Raw genomic sequence first — 27,664 nt, forward strand, 5'->3', positions numbered from 1 at the left:
CAAATTTGCACAAGACTTTGCATTTTATGAGAGAAGTCCTAGTTAAGGAATTATGAGGCATCAGTTATGGACCAGTGTGTCATTACCTGGATCCGTGGCCTTGGTCACCTCACTACACATCTCTGAGCCTCAATGCAATGAAGTGTGTATGATGGCTTACTGGCTCTTTCTGTTTTAAAGCCTTTTGATTTTGCAGGTCAGACATTACATTAGAACTCTTCTTGTGTAATGAAATAATGCTGATTAAAGAAGCATTGCACACACAGAACCTCACACAACAAGTCAGTATTTACCTTGCAAAGTGTTTTGAAATTGTTTGTTTCTGTAGAGACCGATACAGAGCGCTTCCCAGGTGCTGTCGGAAAAGGTCTACGAAAGGGTGAAGTCAAGACGCAGTCCAAGAGTCATCTTGGTAAGAACAAAGACACTGCAAGTATCTTTCTGGTTTGTTTATCTTCTCTAGAGTTTCTTAAAGTCTGAGTCTTCAGTGGTTACAGCACCTGTGTGGTGGTATTACACGGTACACTGTCGTCCTAAATTCCCTGCTGTGATCAGTGGAGCTCCAGCAGTTACCATCAATGGGAGATTAACTACAGGGCGTACGTTTCAGGACTCCTTCATTTAAAACATGAGCCTCAGACATTCAGTGCCGTGGTGAGGTTGGAATGTGCTTGACGGAAGCATGTCAGATGTGGTTCTAATCACTGTGTTTTCGGGGTAGAGGGATAGCTGCTTTGTATTTGCACAGACAGAAAGGCTAGCTTATGAATGAGACTGAAAGAGGGATTTAGCAGACAGTTCCTTCACTAATTACGAGCTCCCTCTGCACAATTAAAGTATCGGGCACGTTGCCAGTAGCGCAGGGGAAGTAGACGTCCTCAGTCTTGTCATGTGGTTCACACGCTCCCGCCCCTTGTCCGACGTAACAGGCCGACACACTTCGTCTTGATCTTTGGTGTGAAGTGAGAGGAGGCAGAGAGCTTACCAGAAGAACGGGGGAAAGGGACAGTCAGAAGGAAAACAGCTGTCGTCCAGCGCACACGGCGGTGCCCGCAGAGCAGCGCCGCTAGCTTCTCACCGCCCAGAAGGAGACTCAGTGCGGCAGGCCCTGCGGGAGCCTCGTCACCACGTCGCAGTCAGGCAGCAGCCAGCCCCCGAGGGGAGGGCGCCCTGCGTGCTGCTTTCCTGCAGGGCGTCCTCTCAGATGCCCGAATTCACCCCCCAAACAGGAGACAGGCAAAGAAGCAGTGCAGTGCAGACATGTCCTAGGGAGTCCAGGAGAGCAGGCTGGAAAGTAACTTAGGCGGTGGGGGTGGGGTGTCGTGAAGGAGGGTGACTGTGATTCTTTCTAGATTAGCACGTTTCTTTTTTTTTTTCTCGTCCTTAATTCTGTCTGCTGTGAAATGCTCTTCTTCATGCTTCCTTGCTGATAGAAGCATCTTTGCGTGCTTATTGCAAAGAGGCCTTCCATTCTCCCCTGTACCAGGTGGAGGGGAACCAGAGCCTCGGTCATACCGCTGATACCTCTCATTGTGCGTCGCCGTAGCTCATGTCACTCTCACAAAATATTGTGACGCACTTACTGAAACTTGTTCTTTCCAACTGTAAGTTTTGTGGATCGTTTTGGTGACGATACCCAAGCTGATTCCCACCTCTTTTTGAATTTTGACGTGTATTTTGGCTCCAGAGTTCATAGTGTAATCTTTTACACCTAGTCCTGGTCTCAGCCGTTACTGGAAAGTAAGAGCCGCCTAATAGTGCTGGGTTCAGGGTAGGTTTCCAGCCTCTGGTACATGCCCTTCTGTAATCAACATTCTTTACTTATCCCTTTTCAATTTGAATTTTTCTTTAATAACTTTTGTGTATTTTTCCTCTGATTTGACGTAGTTATTTGTTTCTAAATCCATTGAAATGTTCAAATCACATCATAAAAACTCAAACGGAGTGGGATGCAGTCCCAGCGGTGGTGCTACTGCTGATCACATGAACTCCCCAAGACCCTTAACATCGTATGAGAGACAGCATTGTGTATAAGAGCACTGGTTATGGAATTAATGGGGCATCCACTTGTGCTTAGTTTTTAGTTGTCCTGATACACGTTCTCAATCACATCACAGAACACCTGCAGCTTCAGGGTCATGAGGCTGACATGACGGCTAGCAGCCCTTCCGGTGCTAAGGCTTCTGATTCTGCAGTCCAGATATGCATCATTGTAACTCTTCATCTGCAGTAACGAGTACTAATTAAGCCAGCACTACGCACACACACAGACAGACAGACGTGTGCACTGATGTCACCTCAGAGAGTGTTTTAAAACCTGTTTTATGTCCTTAGAGACTTTCATAGAACATGTGACAGATACTGTTGGAAGAGGGGCAATGGTTGATGAAATCAAGACACAATTTAAGAATCACCCTGGTAATAACAGGAATTTTTCAAGTTTAACATTTATGCTCTGTGCTGTCTCTGGGATCTAGTTAACTGTGCATCGTTAGTGACAGCAGTAACTATATGTTAGTGTTAATGATCAGAAATGTTCATGAATTTCCTCTTCTATTTAGTTAAACTCTAGTATTTACTATCAATGGAAATTTAGCTAGATATTACTTAGTTCTTAAACTCATCCATTTGGAAAGTAATCCACCAAATCTAATGCAAAATGACTCTGGAATATTCTTGATTTATATTTCCAGCTGCCATTCTATTCACTGTCTTTGCTGGCTTAGAAAGGAATGTTGCTTTGAATTTGCAAAAGCGAAAAGGCTAGGTGGTGTGCAGTACAAGAGGGCTGCTTCACTGCTTACCAGTTACCTCTGCATAATTAGGTTGGCAGGTAATGGTGTCTGTATTAGAGTGGCGTTTTCTAGCCGAGCTGCACAATTCACAGTTACCGCATTAGTCCTAATAGTAGCAGTGTAGATACATTTCTGTTTGATGCAAGAAGTACTGTAGTTATGAACTTTCTGCAGAATTGATGTTGAAAGCTAGAATTTGAAAGTAACTGAATGTTCAGATACAAACACCCACATGTGTGTTTTCACTGAAATTTAAGATTAAGGCAAGAGTTCTGAAGCTTTGCTTTTGAATGCTTTATTTTATTACATCCTCAGTTTTGTTCCTGAAAAAAGTATTGTTAAAAATGAATCATATAAAAATTATTTACTCCAGCGGCTTTTAATGGGGGAAAAGCTGGTGATGTAAAAATGAAATTGTTTGAACCAAGCAGTTAAATCTGTTTTGTGTTTTACTCTGACAAATTTGATCTGTTACAATAAGCCATTTTTCCATGTCTTTAATTTGTAGAGTATTGTTGTCTAGGTTTTTCCAGTTACTTTTGCTTCATTGTTGCTTATTAATGGGGTCCTTGTCAGTTCTGAGCAACAGCCTTAGTCACGGCGGTAAAGTGCTCCCACTTACAGCCAAACACAATGTCATGCCTTTTAACAACAAAATTAGTTTAATCATTTTATAGTTATTTATTAAGGGTGAGTTTATAATTGAATGCTCTGAATAAAATTTGAGCAATATAAATTACTAAGACAAAAGGAATTGAAAGGAGAGTACAGGTCAAATACAGACATGGATATTCTTGTTTAAGGTGAAATATGGTTGGATTAAAGATCCAAATTAAGTAAGATGCTGAGTCAGACTGCAGAACAAAGAAAACGAAGCAAAAATGAAGGAATTGTTCGTACAAACTGGAGTGATAAAGTGGCCACCCCATCCTCATGTGGGAAGCAGAATTCACAGTCACAGAAATGAAGACTAAATTACAGAGGCTGGGGAGTAGTGTGCACATAGTGACCATGTCTTTGTGGTATTTTTCTTTTTTATTTTAGGTGTGAATTTATTTGAAGACAAAGATACGTCCCCACAGTATCAAGCAGATCTTTTTACTTGGCCCATTGCACCAGCTAAATTTTCAACAAACAAGATCAGTGTTTCACCTGTTGACAGTCAGGGTAAAAGATATGATATAAAATAAATATCTGACTATTGAGAATACTTTTTGTAGTATGCTTTTTAAAGTTTAGTCTTTAGGAAATATTTTAAACACTCAGAAAATACGTAGCACTAACTTAAAAAAGACAACACTCCGATGTTTCTCCGCGCTGTTACCATCGCGTCCCTCCGCTCAGCTTCTGTCATAGGCGGCCACCAGCAGTACATACTGAAGTCCTGTTCAGGGGTATTTTATTTTAAACTGCTTGATTGTGCCTCCTTTATTTTTTATTTGTCTTTATTGTGGAGTTTCCCACCTTGTCTTCTCCCCCACTGCCCACATTACTGCAGGTCAGCCAGGCTTATAAAAAATGTGCGCACATGCACACACCCACTCCTTTCTAGCACAAACTCCCAATTTAAATACTTTTACTTCCTTTTTGGTCGCTAGAGTGTATTTTTATGCCATCTCAGCAATACTTTTTTAAAATGTATTTTTTAATCTGCGTTTTAGTTGTTGGAACTCAAGAGGTCATGTGAGGTATGTGCTACCTCTACTGCCTGCATCCAGAATGGTATTGACATTGGATACTAAAGTTTACCAAAATACCTTCATGCAAACGGTGTAGCCTTGATGCTTTCATGAAAATAAGCTCAAGAACACATGTAAACATGACAGTGAGGACCCATGACCTTAACGCGCCTTAAGGCTTTGATTTTTAGTGATTTAAATACCCTCCCCAGACTTTACTCTTACTCGACAAATATGAATGGCTAGCTTAGAGTCATAGTTTCTAAATAAATTATGTCAGCAATATTTATTTTCTCACGTACAACCTCTTGGCCTGTGGCTTTAGTTTACTCTCTAGCCACTGGTTAAGTACATTAGGAGGTTTACAATCTTTGTTTAAATGGGAGTGTTCTACAACTGCACCTGTTACTTTCACAAGTAAGTAAGGCTTATGAAAAGTAAGTCTAGCGAGCACTGACTGACTGGGGGGAGGGGAGGCCAGCATTGCACACGTGGAGCTCTGATCTCTGAAGTGACTCCTGTACACGCGTCCTTCTAAATGTAGTGCACAGAAGAAAGGAAGAAGTGAATATTCTGCTTCAGAGTATTACAGGGTTGGGAAAAAGGGTCAAAATTAAGGAAGATGCTAAGAATGGAAAGTGTTCATCAGTGTGCCACCCTCCACATCAGGTTAAAAACACACAGTGAGGGCTCTGCTGCTGATCACTCTAATTCACCCCCGAAGTGCCCTTGTACATCTGTGTTTGCAGGTACTAAAAACACCACATCAAAATGCTATAAAAGAACCTTCCTCTACAAGAGAATTTTTCTCAACCAGATGGGGGAAGGCTGTCTAAATGACTGTGAAGAATTGGATATATCAGAGAGATGATACAATATATAGGAAAGTTATTAAGAGAGTAAATTCTGGCAGTAAATCTCCTAACAGGCAAAACATTTTTTCTGTTTTTTTATTGTTTCTTTTTGTTGTGTTTATATGAGACGATGGATGTTACCTCAGTCTATTGTGGTAACCATTGCACAATACATGTAAGCTGAGCCCTCCTGCTGCACACCTTGAACTTACACAGCCATGTATGTCAGTTACTTCTCAGTGAAACTGGGGAGAAATATGCAATAGGCATCCAAGTTGGAAAGGAATTTGATGTGAAATTATCATGTAATTTTTCTTTTTAAATTTTATTTTAGGTATGAATTTACTTGAAAACAAAAACGCATTCTCACATCAAGATCTGTATACCAGGCACAACACAGCAAGTAAATACACAACAAGAGTGATTCACTTAGCGCCCTTCAACAATGAAGGTAAACATTACAGAGAAAGGTGTAAAGTAGTGTGTGATTTCTTAGAATAGTTATTATAGTATAGTTTCTTTTTATGTCTTACTTTTTGTTCAGAAATATCGTAGATAAATCCTTGCAAGCCTGAACATGAAATGGCTTTAATTTACCCTTTTTTCCTGGCAGTATAATAGTAGCCTTTTGATACAGTATTTGGCATCAGTGCCAAAGACCACAGCCTTGTGATCTGTAGTCATTTGAGAGGCAGCTCCTATGATGTGACTTGCCACAAAACACACACACACACACACACACTCTCTCTCTCCCTCCCTCTCTCTCTCTCTCTCTCCACACACTCTCTCCACACAATGGAATACTATTCCGCTAGTCTATCAGCATTGAATTTACTTCTTTATTTAGATTTCTTTTAATTTCCCTCAGCAGCATTTTGTAACTTTTAGTACAAGCCATGCCCCTCTGTTAAGTTTATTACTATTATTTTTGATGCTATTGCAAACAAAATTGTTTCCCTAATTTAGTTTTTGAATTATTCAATGCTCTTATGTAGAAGTAAAATTGAGTTTTATTTTATACATCTAGCAATAGTTTTATGCTTAAAAGGGCTGCTGCATAAGAGAGAAGAAATTACATTGTCATTTACATCTACCTGTATAATGACCTGTAAGGTGCTTTTTTATTTCTTCATGTGGATTTGAGTTACTATCTGGTGTCATTTTGTCTCGGCCTTTTAACACTTGGCTGGTAGTATAAAAACAAAGTCTCTTCTTTTTTAATCTGGAAATGCCTTCGTTTCATCTTTGGTCTTTGAATGATAGGTTTCCTGGGTATAAAATTCTTTTTTGCAAATTTTTACTTTCATCACTTTGAAAACAATCCCACTGCCTTCTGTCCTCTGGTCCTCCTAGTCCCCCAGCCCGAGGCAACCACTACACCAATTTCTGTCTCTATGAAATTTGCCTGCACTGGATATTTCACAGAAATGGGGTCTTATGAAGCCTTCTGTGATTTGCTTTTTCCCTTAGCTCTGATCCCCAAATGGTCCTTCTAAGTCTATATCTTTTTTATTTTACTTATCTCCAAGAATTTTCATTAATTTTCTAAATTTTATTTTTATTGGCCACTAACTTATTGTGTGAGTATTAAAAATAAAACTAGTTATCAATGTGATCCATCTTACAGCTAGCATATTTTCTAAATATTTCTAGAAGAACCTTCCGAGTACTTTTCACCCCCTGTGACTGGACATCCAAAACCACTTCACAGAGCATTGGGGGCTGGACCGAGTGCTTATAAAACCAAGCAGCTTCCTTCACCGGACAAAGGACATTCAGGTATTTCTAATATTCTTAGTGTATGGTATGGTTTTTTAATGACTAAAGATTTAATTATATGAAAATAATCAGATTTTACTAGCTTTAGCCACATAACCAGTTTAGCAAAATATCAGTGAAACTAAACTCTGAATGAAGCTCGTCTGACACACGTGCCTTCTCGGCAAATGAGCAGTGTCTAGCGCAGCTCCCCCTTCCCCACTGCTGAGTCGGAACCAGTTTGTTCTCAACCTTTCTGTCTCCCACGCTGTCACAGGTCCTGCAAATGACTGACACAAACCCATCTTATTCCTCTTCCTTATATTTATGTATCTCTCTTTTGTCCAGTCCCAGGCAAGACCAACAGAAAGACTAAACATGAGGGTAAGTGTGAAGGAAAATAAATATTATGTTCATTTTCTTCCGTTCCTTTCATTACCATCTCCCAACCATCTAATCTACTAACATTTAAGAACTCATTTGCAGACCCCGTTTCTTACCCACTTCTCCAGTGGCGGTGTATAATCATGCCTTATGTCTCTGTGAGCTATATATTGTGAAAACTAAACACATTAATGTAAGTTTTTCTATTAACTTTGAGAAAGTGCCATCTAAATTCTCCACATTCTGCTTTTTATTTTAATGTATTTTTCTCCAAGTGAGCATATTGAACTTGTTGTCATTATTACATAGTTTTGTTTCTGACAGTGCTCAAAATATGTCTCTTTAAAATAGCATTTCTTTAGCATACCCCCCTCTATTCTAGCTCTAGATTTTTTCACTGTAGGAATACAGACTTTTCTTTAAGGTATGCTGTCTCATTTACGGATTAAAAACTTTGAGAATTTATTGATTGGATTGCTTAAGTATTTTTTCTTTTTACTGACCTACTATTTAAAAAGCTCTGTCTCTAACATATTATATAATTTTTGTTATTTCTTTTTCTTCATTTATACTCTTACTTTTTATGTTTATAAATACCAAATACCCAGCAACAGAAAACCAGAGAAAATATCTGGGTTAATAAAACTGCTTTATGTAAATTATTGAAAAATATACAGAAGCTGTACTTTAGAAGTGGATTAATAAGATTTTAAGTTTCTAAAAGTTGAAAGGAGGTCATTTCTAGAATAATTTAATGAAACTAGTCTCCTTTTCTTAGGGCATCAAAAAAAATTGACCTCAGGGGAAAAAAAGGTTGAACTTAAAGATACTCTGCCTGCTATGATCTCTACAGCTGCAAAACCTATCTATAAAGGTAAAGAATCCTTGCCATACAAAGCTGTACGAAATAAAACCTCATACCGTGGTTCCAGCGACCACATTTCCCAGTCGCCTAAAACCTATGGGCCCTCCTCCAGACAGACAACCATGAGCCAGGTAAATTTTTCCAAGCCTTTCTTCTTATCTGTCCATCTGTCTCTTTTTTTCTTATTTATATGTACATGGATCTTCCTTACCTCTGATCCAGGTAAATTGACATAGGTCTTTTATTTCTCACACCTTTAAGTTGCTGCATGATATTCTGTAATATGAATGTGCTGTAACTGATTTAACCGTTTCTCGACTGATAGACATTTCCATTTCTTTTATTGATGTATAGTTGATCTACAATATTCTGTTACTTTCAGATGTACAGTATAGTGATTCATTATTTTTGCAGATTATTTTCCATTATAGTTTATTACAAGATAATTCCCTGTGCTATACAGTATATCCTTGTTGCTTATCTATTTTATACATGGTAGTTTGTATCTGTTAATCCCACAACCCTAATTTGTACCCCCTTCCCTCTCCCCTTTGATAACCACAAGTTTGTTTTCTGTATATGAGCCATTTGTTTCGTATATACGTTTATTTGTATCATTTTTCAGATTCTACATGTGATACCATGTTTTTCCTTGTCTGACTTAGTTCACTAAACGCAGTATTCTCCAAGTGAATCCATGTTGCTGCACGAGACAGTATTCTTTCTTACGGCTGAGTAGTAGCCCATTACACACACACACATGCCACATTTAGCTAACCCAGTCCTCTGTTGGTGGGCATGTGTGTTGCACCCATGTCTTGGCTGTTGTAATTAGTGCTGCTGTGAACCCTGGGGTGCACATGTCTTTTCAAATTAGTGTTTCCGTTTTTCCTGAATGTACACCCGGGAGGCTGCTGGGTCATACGGTAGTTCTATTTTTAGTTTTTAAAGAACCTTCTGTACTGTTTTCCATAGTGGCTGCAGCAACAGACATTCCCACCAGTGGTGTACAGTGGTTTCCTTTTCTCCATGACCTCGCCAACATTTGTTATTTGTAGACTTTGATTAGATAGTCATTCTGATACGTGAGAGTTGATACCTCATTGCTTTTGGTTTGCATTTCTCTAAAAATTAGCAATGTTGAGCATCTTTTGATGGCTTTGTGTAGACATTTTCACAATAGTAATTCTTCTAATTTAAGAATACAAGATATCTTACATTTATTTGTGTCTAATTTCTTTCATTAATGTCTTATAATTTTTAAGATAGTTTTTGCTTAAATTTATTCCTAAGTATTGTGTTTTCATGGTATTGCAAAGTGGATTTTTTTCTCATTTTCTCTCGCAGATGACTCATTGTTAGTGTATAAGAATTCAACTGATTTCTGAATTTTGATTTTGTATCCTGCAACTTTATTGAATTTGTTGGTTCTGACTGTGTGTGTGTGTGTGGAGTCTTTTGGGTTTTCTGTGTAAGATTGTATCACCTGAAAACAGCTACACTTCACTTCTTCTTTTCTGACTTGGGCGCCTTTCCTTGTTCTTCTCTGACTGCTATGACTGGAACTTCCAGTACTGTTCTGAGTAGAAATGGTGAGCATGGACATCTTGTCTTGTTCCTGATCTGAGATGAAAAGTTCTTAACTTTGAACCTAACTGAGTATGTTATATGTGAGCTTGTCACATGTGGCCTTTATTTTTTTTTTTACATTTTTATTGATTCATAATCATTTTACAGTGTTGTGTCAAATTCCAGTGTTCAGTACAATTTTTCAGTCATACATGGACATATACACACTCATTGTCACATTTTTTTCTCTGTGATTTATCATAACATTTTGTGTATATTTCCCTGTGCTATACAGTGTAATCTTGTTTATCTATTGTACAATTTTGAAATCCCAGTCTATCCCTTCCCACCCTCTTCCCCCCCCCCCGTAACCACAAGTCTGTATTCTCTGTCCATGAGTCTATTTCTGTCCTGTATTTATGCTTTGTTTTTGTTTGTTTGTTTGTTTTTGTTTTTTAGATTCCACATATGAGCGATCTCATATGGTATTTTTCTTTCTCTTTCTGGCTTACTTCACTTAGAATGACATTCTCTAGGAGCATCCATGTTGCTGCAAATGGCATTATGTTGTCGGTTTTTATGGCTGAGTAGTATTCCATTGTATAAATATACCACCTCTTCTTTATCCAGTCACCTGTTGATGGACATTTAGGTTGTTTCCATGTTTTGGCTATTGTAAATAGTGCTGCTATGAACATTGGGGTGCAGGTGTCATCCTGAAGTAGATTTCCTTCTGGGTACAAGCCCAGGAGTGGGATTCCTGGGTCATATGGTAAGTCTATTCCTAGTCTTTTGAGGAATCTCCACACTGTTTTCCATAGTGGCTGCACCAAACTGCATTCCCACCAGCAGTGTAGGAGGGTTCCCCTTTCTCCACAGCCTCTCCAGCATTTGTCATTTTTGGATTTTTGAATGATGGCCATTCTGACTGGTGTGAGGTGATACCTCATTGTAGTTTTGATTTGCATTTCTCTGATAATTAGTGATATTGAACATTTTTTCATGTGTTTTTTGATCATTTGTATGTCTTCCTTGGAGAATTGCTTGTTTAGGTCTTCTGCCCATTTTTGGATTGGGTTGTTTATTTTTTTCTTATTGAGTCGTATGAGTTGCTTATATATTTTGGAGATCAAGCCTTTGTCGGTTTCACTTGCAAAAATTTTCTCCCATTCCGTAGGTTTTCTTCTTGTTTTATTTCTGGTTTCCTTTTCTCTGCAGAAGCTTGTAAGTTTCATTAGGTCCCATTTGTTTATTCTTGCTTTTATTTCTTCTAGGAGAAAATTTTTGAAATGTATGTCAGATAATGTTTTGCCTATGTTTTCCTCTAGGAGGTTTATTGTATCTTGTCTTATGTTTAAGTCTTTAATCCATTTTGAGTTGATTTTTGTATATGGTGTAAGGGTGTGTTCTAGCTTCATTGTTTTACATGCTGCTGTCCAGTTTTCCCAACACCATTTGCTGAAGAGACTGTCTTTGTTCCATTGTATATTCTTGCCTCCTTTGTCGAAGATGAGTTGACCAAAAGTTTGTGGGTTCATTTCTGGGCTCTCTATTCTGTTCCATTGGTCCATATGTCTGTTTTGGTACCAATGCCATGCTGTCTTGATGACTGTAGCTCTATAGTATTGTCTGAAGTCTGGGAGAGTTATTCCTCCAGCCTCTTTCTTTCTCTTCAGTAATGCTTTAGCAATTCTCGGTCTTTGATGGCTCCATATAAATTTCATTATGATTTGTTCTAGTATTGTGAAATATGTCCTGGGTAATTGGATAGGGATTGCATTAAATCTGTAGATTGCCTTGGGCAGTGTGACCATTTTAACAATATTGATTCTTCCAATCCAGGAGCATGGAATATCTTTCCATTTTTTAAAGTCTTCTTTAATTTCCTTCATCAATGGTTTATAGTTTTCTGTGTATAATTCTTTCCCCTCCTTGGTTAGATTTATTCCCAGATATTTTATTACTTTGGGTGCTATTTTAAAGGGGATTGTTTCTTTACTTTCTTTTTCTGTTGATTTATCGTTAGTGTAAAGAACGGCAACTGATTTTTGAACATTAATTTTGTAACCTGCTACCTTGCTGAATTCTTCGATCAGCTCTAGTAGCTTTTTTGTGGACCTTTTAGGGTTTTCTATATATAGTAACATGTCGTCAGCATATAATGACACTTTTACCTCTTCTTTTCCAATTTGGATCCCTTTTATTTCTTTCTCTTGCCTGATTGCTGTGGCTAGGACTTCCAGGACTATATTGAATAGGAGTGGTGATAGTGGGCATCCTTGTCTTGTCCCAGATTTTAGTGGGAAGCTTTTGAGTTTTTCACCGTTGAGAACTATGCTGGCTATAGGTTTGTCATATATAGCTTTTATTATGTTGAGATATGTTCCCTCTATACCCACTTTGGCGAGAGTTTTTATCATAAATGGGTGTTGAATTTTATCAAATGCTTTTTCTGCATCGATTGAGATGATCATGTGGTTTTTGTCCTTTCTCTTGTTGGTGTGATGTATTACATTGATTGATTTGCGTATGTTGAACCAGCCTTGTGTCCCTGGGATGAACCCCACTTGGTCATAATGTATAATCTTTTTTATGTGTTGTTGGATTCTATTTGCTAAAATTTTGGTGAGGATTTTGGCGTCTATGTTCTTCAGTGATATTGGCCTATAATTCTCTTTTTTTGTAGTGTCTTTGCCTGGTTTTGGTATCAGGGTGATGATGGCTTCATAGAATGAGTTTGGGAGTATTCCCTCCTTTTCAATCGTCTGGAAGAGTTTGAGAAGGACTGGTATGAGTTCTTCTTTGTATGTTTCGTAGAATTCCACGGTGAAGCCGTCCGGTCCTGGACTTTTATATCTAGGGAGGTTTTTAATTGCTATTTCTACTTCCTTTCTAGTGATCAGATTGTTCAAGTGTTCAGTTTCTTCTTGATTCAGTTTTGGTGGGCAGTATGTTTCCAGAAACTTGTCCATCTCCTCTAGGTTATCCAGTTTGGTTCCATATAGTTTTTCATAATATTCTCGTATGATATTTTGTATTTCTATTTTGTTTGTTGTAATTTCTCCATTTTCCTTTCTTATTTTGCTAATTTGTGCTCTCTCTTTTTTCTTCTTTGTGAGTTTGGCCAGAGGTTTGTCGATTTTATTTCCTTTTTCAAAAAACCAACTTTTGGTTTGGTTGATTTTTTCTATGGTCTTGTTAATCTCTATTGTATTTAATTCCTCTCTGATCTTTATTATTTCCTTCCTTCTGCTGCTTTTTGGGGCTTTTTGTTCTTCTTTTTCTAATTCATTGAGGTGGTGGGTTAACTTGTTTATTTGAGATTGTTCTTCTTTTTTGAGAAAGGCCTGTATCGCTATAAACTTCCCTCTTAGCACTGCCTTTGCTGTGTCCCATAGGTTTTGAGTGGTTGTGCTTTCATTATCATTTGTCTCAAGGTATTTTTTAATTTCCGCTTTGATTTCCTCATTGATCCATTGTTTTTTCAATAACATATTGTTTAATCTCCATGCTTTTCTTTTTTTCTCCTTTGTTTCTCTGTTGTTGATTTCCAGTTTCATGGCATTGTGGTCAGTAAAGATGCTTGAGATAATTTCTATCTTCTTAAATTTGTTGAGGTTTCTTTTGTGTCCAAGTACATGATCGATCCTGGAAAATGTTCCATGTGCACTTGAAAAGAATGTGTATTCTATTTTTGGGGGGTGTAAAGCTCTGAAAATATCCACCAAATCTAGTTTTTCTATTGTAGTATTTAATTTCTCTGTTGCCTTGTTTATTTTCTGTCTGGAAGATCTGTCTAGTGATGTTAATGCAGTGTTAAAATCTCCAACTATGATTGTATTCCCTTTATCTCTGTTAGTAATTCTTGTATGTACTTATGTGCTCCTATATTGGGTGCATATATATTAACGAGTGTAATATCTTCATCTTGTATCACTCCTTTAATCATTATAAAATGTCCTTCTTTATCTTTCTTTATGGCCTTTGTTTTAAAGTCTATTTTGTCTGAAATCAGTACTGCAACACCTGCTTTTTTGGCTTTTCCATTTGCATGGAATATCCTTTTCCATCCTTTCACTCTCAATCTATATGTGTCCTTCTCCCTAAAGTGGGTCTCTTGTATGCAGCATATTGAAGGTTCTTGCTTTATTATCCACTCTGCCACTCTATGTCTTTTGACTGGAGCATTTAGTCCATTAACATTTACAGTATTTAATGATAGATGTGTGTTTATTGCCATTTTGAACTTATCTTTGCAGTTGAATTGGTATATCCTCTTTGTTCCTTTCTTCTTCCTTTTGTGGTTTGGTAATTTTCCTTTGTATTATCATGGATTTTATTTAATTTTTGTGACTCCCTTGTAAATTTTTGACTTGTGGTTACCCTTTTTTATAAATATATTAACCTATACCCGTTTTTAATAAACTGATAATAACATGATCTCAAACCCATCCTACTGTTAAAAAAATTTTAAAAAGAAAGAAAAAAATTCTATATTTCCCTGCCTCCCTCTCCCACTCTCAGTGATTTGTATGTCTTCTTTTATAATTCATGTTTTCTTTATTTGTAATTCATGAGTTATCACCTTTCCAGTTGTACGTTTCTGATTTCTGTAGCATCCTGCTGCTTTTCTATTTAGAATAGCCCTTTCAATATTTCTTTTAGCATGGGTTTAGTGTTGCTAAACTCCTGCAGCTTTTTTTTGTCTGTGAAACTCTTTATTTCTCCTTCTATCCTAAAGGATAGCCTTGCTGGATAAAGTATCCTAGGCTGCATCTTTTTTTCATTCAGGGCTTTGAATATATGTTGCCACTCCCTTCTGGCCTGTAGTGTTTGTGTAGAGAAATCAGCTGAGAGCCTTATGGGGGTTCCCTTGTAGTTCACTCTTTGCTTTTCTCTTGCTGCCTTTAGAATCATTTCTTTATCCTCGACTCTGGCCATCTTGATTATGATATGTCTTGGTGTGGGTCTATTTGGGTTCTTCCTGTTTGGGACCCTCTGAGCTTCCTGTACTTGTATATCTGATTCCTTCTTTAAGTTTGGGAAGTTTTCAGTCATGATTTCTTCAAAAACGTTTTCAATTCCCTTTGATCCTTCTTCCCCTTCTGGGACCCCTATTATGCGAAGATTGGGACGCTTTATATTATCCCATAGGTCCCTTATGCTATTATCATTATTTTTTATTTTCTTATCTTGTAGTTCTTCTGAATGGGTGCTTTCTGTTGCCCTGTCTTCTAGATCACTAATTCGTTCCTCTGCATTAACTAGTCGGTTTTGCACAGCTGTTAGATCATTCCTCATCTCTGTCATTGAGTTTTCCCATTTTGCTTGGCTCTTCTTTATAGCTTCAATTTCATTTTTGACATATTTTATTTCTCTAAGCATTATCTCTTTTAATTCCTTCAGCAATTTGATCACTCCTTTTTTGAAATCTTGATCTAGTAGGCTATCGATGTCTATTTCATTGAGCTTTCTTTCAGGGGATTCCTCTTGCTCCTTTAATTGGGAAAGGTTTCTCTGCTTCTTCATCTTGCTCATACCTCTCTGGCACTGTGGTTTATGGAGTATCAGTTGTCTATTTTGGATCTTAAGGATTTTATCTATCTAATGCCTATTTAGGAATAGAACTTAGGGGAAAAAAAAGAAAAAAGAAAAAAAGAGAAAAAAAGAGAGAGAGAGAGAGAAAGATTTTTAAAAGAAGGGAGAAAGAGGGTTTGAAAACAATGTATAATGAATAATAGAAGAGCGGGTTGAAGCAGAGTATTAATCGGGTGGCGACGTCCTTTTAAAACCCTTAAAAAAAAGGGGGGGTGGGGTGGGGAGATGAATATATGTGTTTGAAGCCTGTGTCTAATCAATAACAGGACATCAAAACCCAAGAGAAATAGAAATGAATTAAGAAGTAAAAATTAAGAGAGTAATTGAAAATAGAACAGGTAAAAACAGATTAAAAAAAAACAAAAACAAAAACCAAAAAAAAGGGGGTTGTCGGTGTTCTCCTAGAGTCTGTGTGCTTTTAATGTGAAGTCCTTCTGTCTTCGTCCTGTTTTGGAAGCTCAGCTTGTTTTCATAGGCCCTCCGTTGGCGCCCTCTTCTGTGCTGCTCCCAGCACCTGTTGGCAAGCTGATCGCGCCTCCTCCTAACACGGGGTCAGGTGCAGCTGTCCTCTGCTGCGGGCGGGCAGGTCACTGCCCCTCCGGATGCCGCAGTCAGATGTTGCAGACTGGCCAGGCAGGAGGGCGGGTCGTGCCCCCTCCCAGCACCTCGGTCAGGGGTTGTGTTCCTGCCCGACAGGCGGGGGGGGGGGGGGCGCTCTCCCCCCGCCTGCGCTGTCGGTAGCTCCGCTGCTCTGTGCGGCTGCGCGCTCTGCGCCGGCGCTCCGCCCTGGCCGGCGCTCCGCCCTGGTCGCGCTCCTACCTGGTCGGCGCTCCGCCCCGGTCGGCGCTCCGCCCGGGTCGCACTCCGCCCTGGTCGCGCTCCGCGTGTGGGCTCGGGGAAGACCCAGGGGCAGCCTCGTCCCTGCTCCGAGCCAAGACCCCGCTGCTTGTTTGTCTTTGTGGAGCAAGTTCTCTGGGGGACCAGAATGGAAGGGTCCTATCTGCCCAGGGCTGTAGGCCCGTCTCAGTCTGGCCCTTGAGGCTGCTAAGCCCTTCGGTGCGGACGCAGGTTTCGCCTCTGCCCCCGCCTGGGTGCTCAGCGCCGGAGAATATGGCGGCTCTGCCTGGGCCCCGCCCCTCTTCCCCTGAAAAGTTTCCGCGGGTTTTCAGAGATGGGGGTATGCACCCTTCCCCCGAGAGCACATCAACCTTGCTGTTTTATGGAGGGCCCAGGTTGTTCTGTCCTGTACACCCACAGCCCCGGCGCCCAGCGCCTTGCAGTCCCCTGGAGCTGCCTCCGTGCAGCCGCCCCCGTCCTCCGCCCAGCTTGTGCAGCCTGGCCCTGCCCGCCGCTGCCGGCCCGCGTCTCAGGCTGGGTGTCAGGGGGACGCTCTGTGCCCGTTTAACTTAGTTCTGTCAGACAAGGGCTGCTCTGTACAGATCCGAGCCTCGGAGGCTCCCCCTCCGTCCCGCCGGCCTCTCAGTTGGAGAGGGGAGACCCAGCGAGCGAGCGCCAGTCCTCCTTTGCCGCTCCCTCCCCGCGGGACCCGTCCCGTGCTGCTTTGCCTTTTGTTCTTTCTTTTTTCCTTTTCTCCTACCAGATTTTTGGCGTCTTTATCTTTTGAAGAGGGCGATGTTCTGTTGGAGTTCCGCAGGTGCTCTGGTTGGCTGAGTCGGTCTGTAGATGTGGGTCTTGGTGTATTTGTGGGAGAGGGTGACTTACAAGCGTCCTTCTACTCCGCCATCTTGCCCGGAAGTCACATGTGGCCTTTATTAGGTACATTCCTTCTATATGTCGAACTTGAGAGATTTTACCATGAGTGGTGTTGAAATATGTCAGATTTTTTCTTCATCTATTGAGATTTTTATCCTTAATGTTGTCAATGGGGCATATCACATTCATTGATTTCCTTGCATCTCAGGGATAAATTGCATTTGATCATGGTGTATAATCCTTTGGATGTTCTCTTGAATTCTATTTGCTAGTATTTGGTTAAGAATGTCTGTGTTTGTCTGTCAAGGACTGGCCTGTTGTCTTTCTTGTGCTGCTGTTGTCTGGTCTGGCATCTGAGATGTGGGTGTGTGCAGTTCTCCTGCGGAAATGAGGCCTAGGTCAACAGCACGGGCTGTGGGGTGACAGGGTGGTGGTGATGGCTTGGGCCCCACGAGCAGGTGCAGTAGCAGCGTGACCTGGGGATGGTGGGTCAAGGTCACAGCTCTGGCAGTCACAGAGCAGCAGCAGGGCATCTAGGTGATGACCCATTCGAGCCAGAACGTGGAGTGCAGAGCAGCAGGAGCTTGGCCTCGTAATGGCCCTGGGGTGGGTCTCAGAGCAGCGGCAGCCCCTCTGGTTTCACAGGTGGAGAGGCGCTATGTGTTCTCAACCTCAGAGAATGGGACATGCCAGCAGGTGGGTCCTGGGGGCAGGTCTTCAGCACAGGGACAGGGACAGCACCTGCCCTGGGGAGTGATGGGGGAGGGGGATGGTAAGAGGGACTCCAGGCAGCCTGGTCAGCTCAGGACGAGCCTCGGTGCAGCTGTGGGGGTCTCCCATGGCGGTGAGGCTGCTGGGGACCTCTCCTTTCCCCACAGGGGCCACCTTGGGCTGGAGGACGAGCTGACTCAGGGGAAGTGCTTCCTACACTTCCTAGTGCAGCCACCCTTGGATTCTGAGCGCCTCCGAGTCTCTGCTGCTTTTCTTTGAGTGGAGCTCCCTGGGGCTGTTCTCATTGGTTTGTTGTGCCGGTTGCTTCCACGTGGGAGGCGAGCACGGGGCTCCTGGCCCTCCGCCTTTATTGTTGTGTATTCAAAGAAATCATGCATTATTTTTACTCCTTTATTTTTCAAAGCATAATAATAAATCTCGAAAATCTTTCCGGATCAGCACATCCAAAGCAGCCTAATTCCTTTCCAGTCCTTTGTATTTGTGCATTTCAACGTTTGTGTAACTGGGCCTTTGTGTAACTGGCACTTTGCTGGTTTCCAGTTTGCAATCTGGTTACAGTGTCGCAGCAAACGTCCCTGGTGTCGACAGCCATGTGTCGTCCACTCTGGACCCCATGAGCTCACAGAGGAGTCCTCTCCTCAGAAGAGCTGCGCGGATTTCTTTTGATACCTTTCTTTTGCAGCTCAGAAATTGATTTTCATTTAAAACTTTTTTTTTGAAGAACTGTAGATATATTATGCATGTACATTTTATGTATTCTAAAAAACGAAATTCTAGTGAATTTGAACCTTTTAAATTCCTCTGCCAGTGCTTCTCAAGGTGTGGTCTCTGGACTAGCAGCTTGGGCATTAATTGGAAACCTATTAGAAATACACATTTGTGGACCCCATCTCAGATCTACTGAAACAGAAGCTGTATGTTGGTTCAAGCCCACTAACCGGCCTTAACAAGCTCTCCGGGTACTGTGATGTGAACCGTTTCTGTGCAAACAGGGAGTCAGACCTAAGTACTCCTTTTCCATTTCTATTGTTAATACTCATATTTGACAGTGTTTTTCATATAAAGATTGTGTCAACTATAATGAAATTAAACTTTTGTGGCATTTTTTAAATTGCGGTATAGTTGATTTACAACGTGTTAGTTTGAGGTGTACAGCAAAGTAATTCAGTTATACACACTTAAAATAACCTATAATGGAAAAGAACCTTAAACAGAATACATGAATACATGTATGTAGGATATTGAATCTAGTTCCCTGTGCTGTGCAGTAGGTCCTTGCTGTTCATCTATTTTATATACAGTAGTGTGTGTCTGTTAATCCCGAGCTCCTGATTTATACCCATGGCCCCACTTTCCCCTTTGGTCACCATAAGTTTGATAAAACTACTTTTTTTAATCCCACAATAACTTTCCTTTAAAGTGCCACGTACAGCTGCCCAAAAACCTCTACCCCGCCCACACTTCTGAGGATAAATAAACAACGAGCAGATTTGTGGAGACAGTAGTGAAACTGCGGGAGTGGAAGCCTTACGAAAACAACATGGCCTGGAGCCCACGGTGCGTCCTGAACGGCAGCGGGAGGTGCCGCTGCCCATGGAGTGCTCTGATCGGTAGCAGGTGAGTTTGAATGTTTGAACTGCTTTTCCTTTTTTCTAATTTTGAAAGTATCACAGTCGTCTTTTGTTAGGGGAGAGTGTAGGTTTATTGATATTTTTAATTAAGACGCTGAGGATGGAACCCAGGACTGCATGCATGCTAAGCACGTGCTCTACCACTGCGCGCCACTGTACCCTCCTCCCTACAGCTGTTTTCTAAATTTCAAACGATGAAAATACTCCCGATTCAAGATGGTACTGTTCAAACACTGCACGACCAACGTCAAAAAGGAAAGGAAGGAAACATAAATGCCTCGTGACAGGAACCTCACTGACACGTGAGAGCAAGTCTGAAGGGGTGCAAACACAAGTGATGGGAGTGGTAACTGTGAGTCTTGCCTATCAGTGTTAACAGCACAGTTACTAACATCAGTCTTACAATTGTAATAAATATACGTTACATATTTTATTAATATGAAAATCAGCATTATTGGTAATGTTCATAATGATAAAGGTGTTTCTAACCACAGTTGGACTGTGCTCTGGAAAGCGTAAGTAGCATTAGATGGGACTGCCTTAAATCCAGTTTGGGTTATTACTGACACAGGCATTTTAAACTTACATAGAATCCTTTTGTACCTTGAATGTTACGTTGCCGCAGCAGGAATTAGAGCAATGAACAATACTAACCTAAGTATTTCGGAGTTCTGTTGTGTATCAACATTGAATAAGGAAATACTGGATTTCTACAAAGACAATATAATATAAAGTAGAATAAAATGAATGAAATAGTGGTTATCCCCTATAATCTCTCACTATACAGATATTTATACTTTACACAGCAGTAAAAATATGTACAACATACATAAAAAGAAATCATGAATTGAGCATGAAGTATCAGTCAAGAAAATAAACAGTAATCCTTCCCTGATGACATTATTTTCTGAAGCTTCCAAAGATCCCAGAGATTATATAAAAATGAAATGTATTAATAACTTTTGTCAAGGTTTTGGAGAGAACATACGCAGGAAAGAGAATTGTGGCTAAGTTGCCACTACCTGGATTGTGAGCAATGTAAATTTTATGCTTCTTTGTGGAATCACTTTTCCCACATGAGTTTTAGTTCGGCACGGCAGCCCGCCCCCATCAGTGCCGCGTCTGTCTGCTTCTGTGCACTGTCCAGATGACACTGGGTAGAATTTATGTTATGTGATAATCTGATTAAATGAGCTAATGTGTGTGCTACAGCAGTGCTGACTTTCAAGCCTGTCCACAAAGTGAGACCCCCCTGGGGTGCTCTAAAGACCACGCGCTCTCGGCCCCAGTTAAAGCAGACTCTAGAGGTCACTTGGACATGCAGCCCGTGTGGACATCACTATGCTTCTACTTGATGTTTTAAGGGAAGTCAACTAATACCTCAGCCCATATACAAATGGTTGCGGCTGATTTTTTTATTTTTTTAATCTGAATCTTAAAGCCACTGGCAGAGGGGGGCCCAAAAAATAGACAGTCTGTCTTGGCTTCACGTTGATGTTCCTCCCAGACACCTCTTCCCGGGCAACCACAGCCCGCTCCCCAAGACTCCCTTGTGGTAACGGACGTGTTCTGTACCTGGGCCCTCCAGGACGGGTGCTGTGAGCCACCCACAGCTACTGAGCTCTTGAAATGTGGCTGGTAGGGCTGAGAATCTAGAGGTTAAGTTTTTTTATTTAATTTTACTTTGCTGAAATCTAAGTAGCTGGCAGACTTGCGGCTCCTACGATGGAGAGACAGCACACAGCTCGAGGACTGCCAGTGATCTGAGAGCCTGACAGTCAGGGCTGGGGAGGGCAGGGGGCTGTTCAGCAACCTCCCTGCTGATCAGCGCCAGGTGCAGCTGCGTGCAGCTCCCGGAGAGGTAGGAACTGGAGTGGGATTTCAGCGGAGCTGCTGGAGAAGGGGGGGGGGTGCTTTTCTTAGGACGGCAGGGCGGCCCTCAGTAGCGGGCAGGAGACCTCAGCCTCGACCAGGGACTCTGAGCAGCTTGCATTAGTCCAGGATTAATGGGCAAAAGTGAGTAGGATCTTTGGAAGGCATGGCTGCCATCAACGATCAGGCAGGCCAGACAGAGATCACATTGATGCTTCAAGTAAACTGAAAAAGCTCCAGACCGTGTGTATCCCTTTCATCTCTTGAATACCTTTGTGCTCTGGCTGTTCTAAAGGCAGTGAGATGCAGAAGACAGACCTGGACTGCCTCAGCCAGAGGGTTCTGAGAGGCCCACTCTGGTGTGTAAATTAGAGTATCATCTTTATAAACAAGCTCTGTGCAGAAGCTAGAAGAAAAATTTTTTGTTCATAAAAATTACAGGCTCACTGACACTGTCAAGGCCCACTCAGGTGGCAGGAGTGCCTGCAGCACGCCATTTTCTGTCTGTCGCCATCTCTAATCAGCAGCTGATGTCCCGAATACTCAGTTCCAAAGTCTCTCATAGAGCTGGTCCAGGGGAGCTGAGACCCAGCAGGAGCAGAGGGTAATCTAAGTGCAGCCGTTTGACACCTTAGTATTAATGAGAGGAAAACATCTTCCCAGAAGAACAGGAGGCTTGACTTTGGGGAGGGTTAGGGAGCGCACTTCCCCTGCCATGTGTTGGCGGCTACCTTTGTGTGCAGGGCCCTGGTGTCCGGTGCTGAGGGTGAGCGTGTTCTCTGGGAGGTCCGCCAGCACCAGCAGATATCACAGTGAGTCAGGGGGCGGGGGCGACGTGCACTTTCTGATCAGAAAACAGTTCTCAGTATGCTGTGCCCTTCTCTGGGGCGGTGAGCGCTGCACTGGTAAAATCTCTAAATAGTATTTTGAAAAATGCCATGTACTGTGAAATATAGTCTAACGATGAGAAATGCACAAAACTTGAGTTTTAGAAATGCTTATGTGTATATCAGAGGCTGAATTAAGTGAAAAATCCGGTAACTGTTTATTTTCAGAACTCTTCTTTACTGTCTGGAACAAACGAGGAACTCGAAGATCAAAGCCTCTGTGTTGCCAATGGTAAGAAAGGACTCTGTGCTGAAGTCCTCCTGGCTTCTGTTCACTAATGTCCCAGCAGTGCCTCTGCTGTGAAAGCAATTAAACGAAACGTGTGCTCCGCATGTTCTGATACTGTCATGGTTATTTAAGGGTCAGTTATTTGCAGAGCCGTTCTTTATGACACTGTGTAAAGCCGCCTCCATACATTTACACGTCCAGGTAGAGAAACTGAATTCAGAAAAGAACTTGCTTTTGTTTCCTTGTTTAATATTAAAACTGAAATTCACTGAAGAGATCAAAGCCTTTAGTATTTATATAATATTTACTAAACCTAGTGAGACTTACAAATCATACTAGTAACTCTAGCTGAACTATAAGAGATTATTTATAAACTCAAAGAACTTATTCCATGTGAGAGTGTTATTAATACCAAGTTTCACTGATACTGGTGTTAAAGGGACACTGAAAAGAATGGGAGGAAAAAACTTGTAAATACTGGCTGAGTTTTAATAGCCTGGTGTCTTTGTTGTTTTGTTTTATATTTTTGGCCCTGAGATTGGTGAATTTTCATTCCTGTTTTTATCTAATCATGTGCTTCTTTTTATGTGAAGCTTTATTTATTATATTTTTACCAGCTTCTAATATTTCTAAATAGTATTATTAAATATTTTGGTTCCTTATCTGTTTGAAAACCCAAATGAAATAAAACTAAATAATGCTCTTATGTATTTAGATTTTTCCCAGTATCCAGAATTACTGCAGCATTTCAAACCATGCTTATTATCACTATTGCGTTAGTGAAAACAGTGTCAGGAGGTATTTAAAGTTCTACAGTTAAGGATTTAATCTCTTGGCTCAAGAAATGAAAGAGGAATTACAACCAATACCACAGAAATGCAAAAAACCCTAGGAAAATGCCGTGAACTAGAAGCATAAAGCACACCAAAACTGAATCAAGAAGAAATACATAATTTGAACAGACAGATCAGCAGAAGTGAAATAGAATCTGTGATTTAAAAAACTCCCTGCAAACCAAAGTCCAGGACCAGAAGGCTTCCACTGGGGAATTCTAGCAAACATACAAAAGAAGAGCTCAAATCAACCCTTCACAAACTCTTCCAAAAGACTAAAGGGGGGGGGGATACAGCTCAGTGGTAGAGCTCATGCCTCGCATGCACGAGGTCCTGGGTTCAATCTCCAGTACTGCCATTACATAAATAACCTAATTACCTTCCCCCACTAAAAATAAAAGACTGAAGAGGAGGGAACACTCTCAAACTCATTCTGTGAAGCCACCATCACCCTGACACCAAAACCAAACACACTACTAAAAAAAATTACAGGCCAATATCACTGATGAACACAGATGCAAAAGTCCTCAACGAAATATTAGCATACAGTATCCAACAGCACATAAAAAAAGATCATACACCATCATCAAGTCAGATTCACACAAGGATGGTTCAACAGACACAAGTCAATCAACGTGATACCACATCAATGAGGGAATGGACAAAAATCACGATCATCTCAACAGATGCCAAAAAAAAGGCATTTGATAAAATGCAACATCTACTCATGATTAAAAAAAAAAACCAAAAAACTCTTTTACCAAAGGGGTTATAGAGGGAACATAGCTCAACATAATAAAAGCTACTTAGGACAAACCCACAGCCAGCATAGTACTCAACAAAATGGCCATACTGCCCACCCAAGGCAACTACAGATTTCGTGCAGTCCCTATCAACGCACCCAGGACGTTTTTCTCAGCACTAGAACAAATCCTAATATTTATATTATATATATTTTTTCATTGTCCGTTACAGCCAAGGATGTTATTTAATTTCTGAACGCAATCAATGTAAAAATGACTAATGACATAGTTTATATTCCCTTTCTGGTATTGAGCTCCCAAAACCCATCTTGTGCTTCTCACTTACAGCACAGCCTTACTTTCTAAGGGGAATTGTATCCAATATACCTACTCCATATTTAGATTTTTGTAAGATTCACAGCTGTAAAATGCGATTCACATGTCTCAATTGTTCCAAACATACTTAACCATTTTCCACTTAAAGATCCTGTCAGGTGAATAATGAGAAGTTCCATGTTTGGCCTAGTAACAAAGTGGTGATTGTGCCCTTACCAGGTGGAAACCCCCAAACAATGGTGAAGTCCGACGGAAGGGTGGGGAGGTCTGAGGAGGTTGGAGGTGAGATGACAGAGACACACAATCAAATGACCTTTCTCAGTGGTTCACAACTCAGGAGTGGAAGAATGGTGGCTGAGAGCCCCAGGAACATGAGGTGACAGGTTTCTGTGGAGTTTGGAGAGATCTGAAGGTATTTAAATGCTGATGGAAAGATTCAGTAGAAAAGGAGAGGTTGAAAATACCGAGGTTTTGTGTCAGGATCATGAATTTACTAAGAAGGATGAAGGGATGAGGACCAGATCACCACTGGAGGAGAAAGAAAAGAAGTTTGTGTCAATATAATCAGAAGAAATTTGGGAACAATGGAATCTTAGAGATATTTGCAGATCTCGCAACTACTGGGGTAAAATTTCCACCTAGTAGTTAGCAGCTTCTCTGTGAGATACCCGACAAGTTAAGGAACAGGATGTGTGTGTGAAGGAAAAAGGAAATTGGAGAACACCTGAAACAGACTTTGGAAAAAAATAAGAAAGTAAACATGCCAGCACATACAAAGAAAGTTAAACTTCCAGGCATTGTGGATGCTTTCCAGTAGATGCAGATGATTTTGGATTTCCCATGGTGAAGACTTTGCAGAGGAAGTATCGTGACTGGGGAAAACAGTTCCAACCGAAGCCAGGTTTAAACATCTCCATCCCTTTGAGGATGTCCACTTACATATTCAAGAGACCACTTACTAGAATCACATCCCACCCTGGCAATGAGGTCAGATGCTGTCATGAGGAGGAAACACTGGACACCCCCCAGCAGCTGTGCTGGCAGAGGAGACTGCAAGGACTCCAGGCGTGCAGCAGCACAGGAGAACCATTGAGTCCTCTGGATCTTGCCAAAGCCTTGCAAAAACTTGTACCAAGAGGCACTGGTGAATCCCTGCCAGGGGTGCACACAGGCGGTCCCAACCCCAGCCCCACTCCTGCCCAGTGTTCAGATTTGTCAGAGATGACTCCAGGAGCTGGTCTGGGCATCCCGCAGCTCCTCTGCAGACAGTGTCTGGTCACTGAGGAGGAGATCAGTGATCAGGAAAGGAAAGTGAAGACAGCAAGAGAGAGACTGGCAATAGCACTGACTGCAGACAGACTGGCAAGCAAGGCAGAGAGAATGAGGGGCCAAGAAGGACGTCCTGACAAACACCACAACAAGGAGAGATGATGGTGCCAATGAAATTCCGCATGGCGCTTTATTCATGTCTCTTTGCAGCGTTCTTGCTTTGAGTTTGTGAAACTTTAAGATATGCTAATAAAAAAATTTAAACAACAACTATACTTTAAAAGAGAAAAAAAAGGTATACTAATACTTTCCTTTATTGTAAACTCATTTATGTAACATAGAAAACAAAGACAGGGCTTTCTGGGGTAAGAAATTGAGTTTCAGGCGGGGAGAGAAAGATGATCTTACCTCTGTGTTGTTGTTTCATTTCTGTTCAATTAGTATGTTATTTATCTGTGTTTTAAAGTTAACAGTTACCAAAGTCATGGGATTGATCAGGTTGTGGCCCTCACAGTTACAGAGCACCAGCTACCTAGTCAGAATGGGTTATTCGTTTGAGGTGATATTCCGCAATAGATCCCAAAACATTTCAATGGGTTTGAACGGATTTTATATCTGTGTTCTCAAGTAAGATATCTATTTCTATTTTTCTGGGGTTTGTTGCATGTAATGAAAGGCCAGACTTTCCCTTTTTTCGTAGATCTGTATGTGTTTGAAGTTTGATTCATGAAAATCGACATGCCACTGGGGGGACCCATGCTACCGAGAGAGACTATTTGCAGCATCATTAATCTAACAAGAAGCCTGAGCTTGGTTGTATCCATTTGTCTATTTGCCTGGTCACGTGGGTTGTTCTAGTCAGATTCTCTTCATCATTACTTACTTTTGCCTGATGGATTTATCAGTTTCTTGGAGAGATGTGTTAAAAAAAAATAAGACTATATGTATATCTTCTTCCCTAAACCGAGTTATATTAAAATGGAATCTTCTTGGGGAGGGAGGGCATAGCTCAAGTGGTAGAGTGCTTGCTTAGTGTGCATGAAGTCCTGGGTTCAATCCCCAGAACTTCCATTAAAAAACAAACAAACAAACCTAGTGACCTCACCCCCCCAAAATTTTAAAATACATAAAACAATAAAAAATAAAATAAAATTGTATCTTCTCTACCATGTGGTAATCATCCAGAACTTTAGTTAGAATGTCTTTTTACCATTTGCAGCAACACAGATGCTCCTGAAGAATGTCATTCTAAGCGAAGTAAGCCAGAAAGAGAAAGAAAAATACCATATGAAATCGCTCGTATGTGGAATCTAAAAGAAAAAAAAACACAAAGCACAAATACAAAACAGAAATAGACTCATAGACATAGAATACAAACTTGTGGTTGCCAAGGGGGCAGAGGGTGGGAAGGGATAGACTGGGATTTCAAAATTGTAGAATAGATAAACAAGATTATACTGTATAGCACAGGGAAATATATACAAGATCTTATGGTAGCTCCCGGAGGAAAAAAATGTGACAATGAATATATGTTCATGTATAACTGAAAAATTGTGCTCTACACTGGAATTTGATACAACATTGTAAAATGATTATAAATCAATAAAAAATGTTAAAAAAGAATGTATTTTAACGTCTTGTTTTAAAACCAATCATTATTTAGCCACACTGATTTTTTTTCTTTTCCTCATGACTCCTTTTATGTTTTGGGGGCTTCACATCGCTTCCTCATGATGTGCATTCTTTACTGGTTCACTTCACGTGGGCCAGGAGCACAGACAGCCTTTCAGAACTCCCCAGACGTGGAGACTGAAGGAACGTTCACAGGCAGACCAAAACCCCAGGAATGTGGGAGTCTTTATCTTAATTTTTCTTCTTTTTAGGTTTTACTTCCATTTTGTTTTTATTTTTACTTCC

At 40.8% G+C, this 27,664-nt stretch overlaps 1 protein-coding gene across 4 annotated transcripts; it reads left to right on the plus strand.

The window, feature by feature from the left end:
• Nucleotides 1-320: 320 nt before the first annotated feature.
• Nucleotides 321-27,452, plus strand: LOC116277076 (methyl-CpG-binding domain protein 3-like 1). Of its 4 annotated transcripts, none has more exons than XM_072955097.1 (10): nt 321-412; nt 3,840-3,962; nt 5,663-5,779; nt 6,982-7,107; nt 7,435-7,470; nt 8,249-8,344; nt 19,368-19,564; nt 22,194-22,262; nt 22,506-22,569; nt 26,967-27,452. In XM_072955097.1, exons 7-10 carry the CDS (start codon nt 19,488-19,490, stop codon nt 26,982-26,984), a joined length of 228 nt encoding a protein of 75 aa, XP_072811198.1. In that variant the 5' UTR covers nt 321-412; nt 3,840-3,962; nt 5,663-5,779; nt 6,982-7,107; nt 7,435-7,470; nt 8,249-8,344; nt 19,368-19,487; the 3' UTR covers nt 26,985-27,452. The 4 variants fall into 4 exon arrangements, with proteins under 4 accessions (XP_072811198.1, XP_072811197.1, XP_072811196.1 ...); XM_072955096.1 differs by lacking the exon at nt 26,967-27,452 and adding an exon at nt 26,448-26,738; XM_072955095.1 differs by lacking the exon at nt 26,967-27,452 and adding an exon at nt 24,698-26,439.
• The last annotated feature ends 212 nt before the right edge of the window (nt 27,453-27,664 follow it).

Source organism: Vicugna pacos, chromosome 35 (genome assembly GCF_048564905.1).
Source record: "Vicugna pacos chromosome 35, VicPac4, whole genome shotgun sequence".
NCBI classification, from domain to species: Eukaryota; Metazoa; Chordata; class Mammalia; order Artiodactyla; family Camelidae; genus Vicugna; species Vicugna pacos.

What these genes read in the sequence shown, in the direction of transcription:
- LOC116277076 (XM_072955095.1), top strand. Translation starts at nt 25,319, where the DNA reads ATGGTGAAGACTTTGCAGAGGAAGTATCGTGACTGGGGAAAACAGTTC.